The sequence below is a fragment of the Oryza glaberrima genome, chromosome 8, assembly GCF_000147395.1.
Source record: "Oryza glaberrima chromosome 8, OglaRS2, whole genome shotgun sequence".
Lineage (NCBI taxonomy): Eukaryota > Viridiplantae > Streptophyta > Magnoliopsida > Poales > Poaceae > Oryza > Oryza glaberrima.
In genome coordinates this window covers 7155510-7163182 of record NC_068333.1, presented here as the reverse complement: position 1 = coordinate 7163182, position 7673 = coordinate 7155510, and the positions used below count along the sequence as shown (strand labels likewise).

The following is a 7673-nucleotide window of genomic DNA, read 5'->3' as shown; positions in this document are numbered from 1 at the left end:
TGCTAAAATGTTGATCCTATTCTTGGCAATTCTTTGAATTAAATCTCAAAAGAAGACAACAACTCAGAACTGTATGCATGCATTCCGACAGATCGATCAAAATATACAAAGCTATGCCTATGAGAAGAGAAATGTTGGGTTTAGTCCCACATCGGTAATTGATAATGGGGGAGCACGACTTAAAAGGTGGAAGCGGTCCTAACCCATCAGACTAGCCTTTTGGGTTGTGTAGACCTGGAACCTAAAGTTGTGGCTCTCGTTGGGCCTGTGGTGAAGCAGGTCCAATATGACCTGGGTGGCCCACGATTGGTGGGCCGAGCTGCGCACTGTAACAAGTAGGCTTTGGTGGTTTGACGGATTCTGCGGACGGCGATGGCGCTAGAGAGGACAGGCAAGGATCCGTTGTGGACTAAACCACCATCAAAACCGTTTTGTGACACAAAATGAACCGATATTAGTAATTGAGAGATGTTGTATATTCCTTTTTTGCGATTGAGGGACAATAATCGAACTAGACCCATACTTGAGAGGTGCAAGTGATTTAGATTTGGTTGCAACTTTTGTGGCCCAAAACGGGTTCGATATATCCATGGATTGCACTGGATGGTAGAACGGGTTTGCTTAGCCCAAAATGGTTTCCACTCCCATCGTTCATCAATCCCCAAACCCTTACGTCTTCGTCGACAGTCAATTTCACGAGTGTGGCGCCTCACATCTCGCTCGACGCGCCGCCGCCATCAAGTGGCTCGCCACCTCCCTCCTCCCCACATCGGCGCCGCCTTGCTCACCATCTTCCTCTCCGTGCAAGCTGCTGTCGCCGGCGGCCACGATGTCGCCATGGAGTAGTCCATCTTCGAGGTGATCGAGTCTGGCCTTGGCGTTCTCGTCTTCTTGATGATTATGTGTGCTGATCGCCGCCGACGGCCAACGGACAAGGACGAGGACTAAGCGATCTGTGCCGGTGGCACCTAGCCACCTGGGGCCTGAGCAACCACCGGTGGAGAAAACATCTTTAGCCGGTTGACCAGATTTCACAATAGTCCCAATTATATTAAAAACCGGGACAAAAACATATTTAATCCCGGTTTAAAAGCTTAGAGGTACTTTTTTAAAAACCGGGACTAAAGATCTATTTTTAGTCCCGGTTGGTAACACCAACAGGGAAAAAAGATCGACATACACGGAGTGGCTGCGCGTGGATCGGATACATATCTCCTCTCCTTTTAACTCCTCCTCACACAGTCACACCCTTATCTCTTCCTCCCCACCTGATCTACAGCGGAGGGGCGCGGAGGGCTGGCCGGCCGGCACGCGGCGGCTGGCGGCCTCGCGGCGCGCGGAGGGCCGGCCGGCGCGGCGGCGGCTGGCGGCCTCGCTGCGGCGCAGTGCGCGGAGGGCCGGGCGGCCGCCGCGGCAACGGGCGTAGCGGCCGGTGCGGCAGCGGGCGTAGCGCCGGCAGCCGTTCATTTTTTTCTTTCTTTTTCTTTTTTTTGAGAATCCGTGATTCGGATCTGAGATTTGTGTGTGATGTGAATATGTGATGTATTTGATTTGTGTGTGATGTGAATATGTGATGTATTTGTGATGAATTTTGTAGAAGTTGTGATGTAATTTTTTTAAGATGTTGTGATGTATTTGGAGATATCAATTTGAGTATTTGGAGGCGATTCCGGGAGGATTGATTTGGGATTTTGAGATGGGATAGAGTGAATCAATATATTAAAAACCATGAAGAAAAGAGTAAAGTAGCTACTGGATCTAGCCTCTTTAGTACCAACCGGGACTTAAAAAGGCTCTATTTTTAGTCCCGGTTGATGTTACCAAATGGAAGTAAAAATTCATTTTTACTCCCGGTATTAAAGATAGCGATCTTTGTTCGTAGTCCCGGTTGGAAAACCAGAACTATAGGGGGATTACGAACCGGGAGTAAAAACCCCTTCTCCACCAGTGAACGGGAGGTTACGAACCGGAAGTAAAAACCCCTTCTCCACTAGTGAACGGAGATCGTGCCGGCCGGTGGATGCTGGATCTTTCGCAGTGCCCGCATCGCACCAATGCACCATCGTCCTCGTAGAAGTCGACCTCCGCTCAACTACGAACAATGTAGGTTTAAAATCCGAGAAAAATGAACGAAATAACCAGAAATGATTTTAGAGCGGACTTATACTCCTACTTTTATCGGTTTACAAGCCAAGGCCTGAAAGCAGGAAGCGATGAATAAAGAAAAACATCTGGACTAATTCGAAATTTTGTTTGAAAACTTAAATTTGGGTTGTAGTTTATAAGATGACAAGCTGCGCCTACCGGGTTTTCGGTGCATTGCTGCAGTGTGGCGTACATGTATTTCTAGCATTCTCTGAAATGTGCAACAACGGGGTTTCATTCAACAGGAGTGAACGGTACATTTATTCGTCTCTTCAATCCCAACTAATTATTAATGGTACCATTATTTTTTCTTTGCAGAAAAATATGAAGTGGTTCTTTAATCCATCCTCACTGCCAAGCTGTTGCTGGTAAGTTTGCAGTCGATTGATCTTCAATTGCAGTTTGTTCTGTCGTCCAAGCATTGTTTGGTGGGAGCACGCAGTTTCCTATTTCTGTAAATTATTGAACAAGCACTAATAAGATAACCATTTACTACTTGAAACAGAAGTGTGCAATTTTTCCTAGGGAATTAATATGTACATTAGTAGCAGTAGGGCATATATATCATGCACAGTAAAATGAGAGAAAACTCACTTGGTTGCTGGTTGACAATAGAAGCAGCACCCGCAAAGTCACACGATCCGCTAGCCCGACCGGTGGTCTGGTAAAAATCGTTGAATGCATAGGTCGCGTGTGCCACCTTAGTGTCAGGATCAAAGCACCGTGCACCTGGTTGAATGGCGCTGCAGTCCGCACAGCTACCACATGCATAGTCTAGTGCATTTTGCAGTCGTGCGTTCCCGACCTCCGATTTCGCAACACACCAACTTGGGTTCGGATCACATATGCCTATATTTCGGGAAACAATTCACAAAACAAATAAACAATGAGATGGAATCAAGATATGAATGCACATTTGCGAAAACCTCATTGATCTTAAAGATTGAGAGCAAAACATTACTTGGTGATGGCTTGAATACGATGGAAGCAGCACCAGAGAAGTCGCAAGTGCCGCTAGCCTGGCCCTTGCGTTGGTAGTAGTCATTGAATGCGTACGATGCGTGTGCGACCAAGGTGTTTGGCTCAAAACACACACTGCCCTGTTGGATAGCGCTGCAGTCCGCGCCGTTACCGCACGCAAAGTCCAACGCTGACTGCAATGCTGCACTCCCAACATCTGCTCTCGCCACACACCAACTCGTCTTTGTAGGACAAGCTCCACCACCGCCACCGCCCCGGAAGTCAACCTCATACACCTTGTGACCATTTGGGTAGAACAAGCCAAAGTTTCTCTCTATGGTTGGTCCAGGCTTCTCGTTTTCATTGAAAAGAGAGAAGATGTAGGCGGAGACGTCACGCATACCGGAGGCTCCAGATACAACACGTCTGATAAGCCCATTGTTGTACGCTTGGGCGTTGGCTATCGTGGCCACCGAGTCCGTATTGGCTGCAGCTAGCATGGAAGATAGGGGAAATCTACCTCTAGAGGGGTACCCTGATTCCGAAGCTTGCACACTAAGGATTCCATCTCGTCGAGCCATTGAGACCGTTAAGCTACCACCAGAAACCTTGTTTATCGCGGCGTAAACAGCGTCGAGCTGAGCATCAAAGAGGCTGAAGTACTTGATGCCGGTATTGCCATCAAGCACACCAGCATTAGGGCGGAACGTCGCGAACTCGAGAGAGATCTTGTCCGGCTGAGCCACGTACGCGAAGTACGGGTAGAGATTGACCATGAAGAACGAGCCGGTCTGTTTTAAGAAGTCGATCATGGGCTTCATCACCGATTGCGCGATCTCATCCTTAAACTCCCCCGCAGATGGAGGGGACGACTGCTTGAGCGCATCGAAGGCGATCGGCGTGGACACCTTCACGTCGTTCGCCAGGTTCAGGTTCTCCAGCGCCCTGTGCACGTTTCGCATGGCCGAGACGAGCGCCCCGGTCAGCTCGGGCCTCTGCCTGAACACCTCGTTCCCGACAGCGACGCCGCTGATCAGCGTGCCCCGGCTGCGGTACGGCGCCACGTTGCTCGCCACCCAGTCGGTCGCGCTGCGCAGGTCCTGGCCGGCAGCGGCCAGGTCAGCGTTGGGTATTGCCACCGTCACCTTGATGCCGGTGTTCGCCATCGCGGCCAGCACCGTCGGGTCCGCGTCGAAGATCCTCACCGCGGAGATGCCGTTCGCCTTCAGAAGGCTCACCGCCGCCGGTGGGTCGATCAGGTCGTTCGCGTCCCTCCCGTAGCACACCCCGATCTCGCCCGCATCTGCATTGACGAGCAAAAGGAATTTTAGCATCGTTTGGCGTTGCCGATCGATCAGCTACTACTAGTCCAAAATCGAAAGCGTTTCTACGTTTGCCATGGTTACCTGTACAGGAGATGGAGAGCAGCAGCAATGCGGTGGCAAGCAGAAGGGAGCAGAGGAGGTGAGTGAGTGCCATATGTGCTCTGATAGTTTGATCAAGACGAAATTGATGGTTGGGACAGGACTGAGGTGCAGGAATTTATAGCAAGCTAGAAATTAAAGCAACAAAAGTCATGCCACGACAGAGTAGAGAATGAAGAACTTGATACCTAACTGAGTTATGAAGGAAAGCACATATATGCCATTAGCGGGGTAGGGGGCATAATTATGTACTGCTTCAGCTTACCATTGCGCTTGTTTATCATCATTAGGTGAAAGCCACATATACAAGCATAACGCATCATAAGCACGTCCGTGCGGGAGTGTGTCACTAACACATGCTCAAAGAAACCCAAGGTAGCAACAAATCAAATCCATCCATTTAGCATAGATCATTTTTTTGGAAGAATCTATATTTCACCATTGACAGATTATCAGTTCTACAACCTACCTTTAATGACGAAGTGAACGTAGCTGAACTGATCATTAGCTTCCTTGTGGTGGAACTTGCTTACCTGGGTTCAAGTCGTAGATTTAACACGGGTGCTCGCATTTCACTGGTGGAGAAACCCTTTGTAGTCCCGGTTTGTAACCCCCCTTTAGTCCTGGTTTCTAAACCGGGACTACCAATCCGGGACTAAAGAACGCTATCTTTAGTCCCGGGTGAAATAACCGGGACTAAAGATCGATCTTTAGTCCCGGTTGGTAATACCAACCGGGACTAAAGATGGCTCAGCCACGTGGCCGGCTGAGCCTTACCAACCGAGACTAAAGATCGAGCTGACCTTTTTTTTTTTTTGCATGGCCCTGTTGCTGCATGGTTTATATAAACCATGCATATATATGTTTCAATACATATATATGCATACATATATATATATATATTATATTATATTATATTATATGTATATATGGTTCATTACATATGTACATGCATAATATATATGTATTTATACATATATATGTTATGCAAATGCATATGTATATATATATATATATGACCAAAATATATTTACATTATAGAAAATGTGTACACATGCATATAGAAACATATGTAGTCATGTATTAATTACAATCCATTATATGTCCTAGCTAGCTACGATTTCGACGTAGTAGTAGTCGCTAGCTCAGAAGCTAAGGACCGGTGAATTGTGTTTCCGTCGTAGTAGAATTCACCCTTGGGATCAAGGATTTCTTCGTTGATGAATCCCATGAGTTGTTCTTGAACCGCCGCGATAAATTCCTTGTGTGTGGTCAGGTTATCCCTCATGCGAATAAACTATATGAATGTATGAAATTGATTAGTAATTAAACAAGAAATCGTTACGTAATGAAATTTTGAATTTATTTGTACGTACATCGAGCTCTCTTGTGGTGATGATTTGGTCTGCAAGGCAGTGGCAATACTCGCACACGTAGTAGCCGCACAAGTTAGTTCTCTGCTTTTGCTTTGCGCACTACAAATAAATGACAAATTAACGGCGTGAGATCTAATTAATATACACTTGTATGTATTAATTTGAATCGGAGAAATATAAATGTAGAGCATGTGTACTCACAGGAAATTTGAACCTCCGCCTAAGTCTTTCTCTCCAGTTGCCGCGGACCAAATGACGGAACCGATACCAAGCCCTACATGGAGTTTAAAGATATGATTCGTAGTAGAAATAATTAACATAACAAGAATTTCTTAATTAACAGAGGAACTTATGACAGTACCTATCTATAAGTTCGAAAACCTTGTCAAACGTAGACTCTTTTTTATCCATTGAGTCATATACATTGACGGTGCAAGCCGACAGGTCGAAGAGTAAAAGCACCCAATGGAATCTGCAATGTGCATGGGATGCATTACATATGAAACACTTAGCAAGTTCGTACGGGAATGAAATTTGGTATGTAGGAAGACAGTAAAATTAAACTAACTTTGTGTTGTACGGCAACAGTATGAACGTCTTGTAATGCTGCGCCTTCAAGAGATGGACGAGATTGTCCTCTGTTTCTTGCGGATATTGGTCGAGCATTGCGACGTTTACTCTCTGAGGATCGATGAATCCAGTATCGAAAACCCTCCGCCGTCGGGCCCTTTGAATCTCCATTCTACAACGATAAAAGGGAGTATTTTATTTTATATAGTCTACTTATATACAAGGACCTAATTAATTAAAGGAGACGTAGTAATTAAGAAATATAACTGAACGATATACTTACAAAATCCAGCAACTCATAATAGAGACGTCGAGGGCGTCCAGTTGGTATAGTTCGTAGATTCCCTTGAAATTGATCCAGAGAATGTCATCTCCTTGCAAGAAGTCTGGGTCCCTGATCATCGCTCCGATCATCTCTCTACCGGTGGCACTCATCTCCATGTACAGCTGATGGAACTTGTACATTTGTGTGGGTAGGGACTGCACCAGCTCGGGCTTGACAAGCGGTTTACCGAGTTCGTACATGTATTTCAGTTCCGCTTTTTCTATTGGTTCAACTCCTAGCAATTGATCGTAGTTAGACCGGTGTCAGTAATAAATTCTTCTATCGTCATGTCTTCCCCGGTCACCAACGGCTCGATCTCCTGGTTTGGTTGCTCTCCAAGCTGAGGGACTGGTTTGGACTTTCCAGAAGATGCTTTCTTCAGCGTTCGCTCATAGTCCGATAGCTTGATGGCCTCCTTGACAGGTGCAGACATACCCCTGAAGAAGTTCCTGACACTCGGGTCTATAGGAATCTTCTTTTCTAGACTTCGAGGCTTGAATTGTCTCTTGACTTCTGATGCCACGTAAGCGTCAAGCTCCTCTTGCGTGCAATCGTACTCCAGGTCCTTGTTCTTGGCGGCGTCAACTTTCGCCTTCTTCGTTGCCCTTGCGTGGGCAGGCGGTGGAGCTGGGGGGGCCCTTGACTTTGAAGGTGTTGGAAGAGGAGCTTGCGGAGGAGTAGGTGTAGGAGCCCGAGGAGGAGTCGGTGCAGGATCCTGAGGAGGAGTCGGTGCTGGAGCCTGAGGTGGAGACGGTGCTGGCGGAGCATGAGGAGGAGACGGTGCAGGATCCTGAGGAGGAGATGGCGGAGCCGGAGGAGATGGTGCACGAGACGCCGCTTGTCGCCCAGGGAGGATGATATACCGCCTGCGCC

At 47.2% G+C, this 7673-nt stretch overlaps 1 protein-coding gene across 1 annotated transcript; it reads right to left on the bottom strand.

The window, feature by feature from the left end:
• Positions 1–2309: 2309 nt before the first annotated feature.
• LOC127782630 (glucan endo-1,3-beta-glucosidase 7-like) lies at positions 2310–4584 on the bottom strand. The gene is made up of 4 exons (XM_052309899.1): positions 4512–4584; positions 3107–4408; positions 2740–2994; positions 2310–2597 (listed from the first exon to the last, which is right to left on the bottom strand). Exons 1-4 carry the CDS (start codon positions 4582–4584, stop codon positions 2494–2496), a joined length of 1734 nt encoding a protein of 577 aa, XP_052165859.1. The 3' UTR covers positions 2310–2493.
• Positions 4585–7673: the final 3089 nt, after the last annotated feature.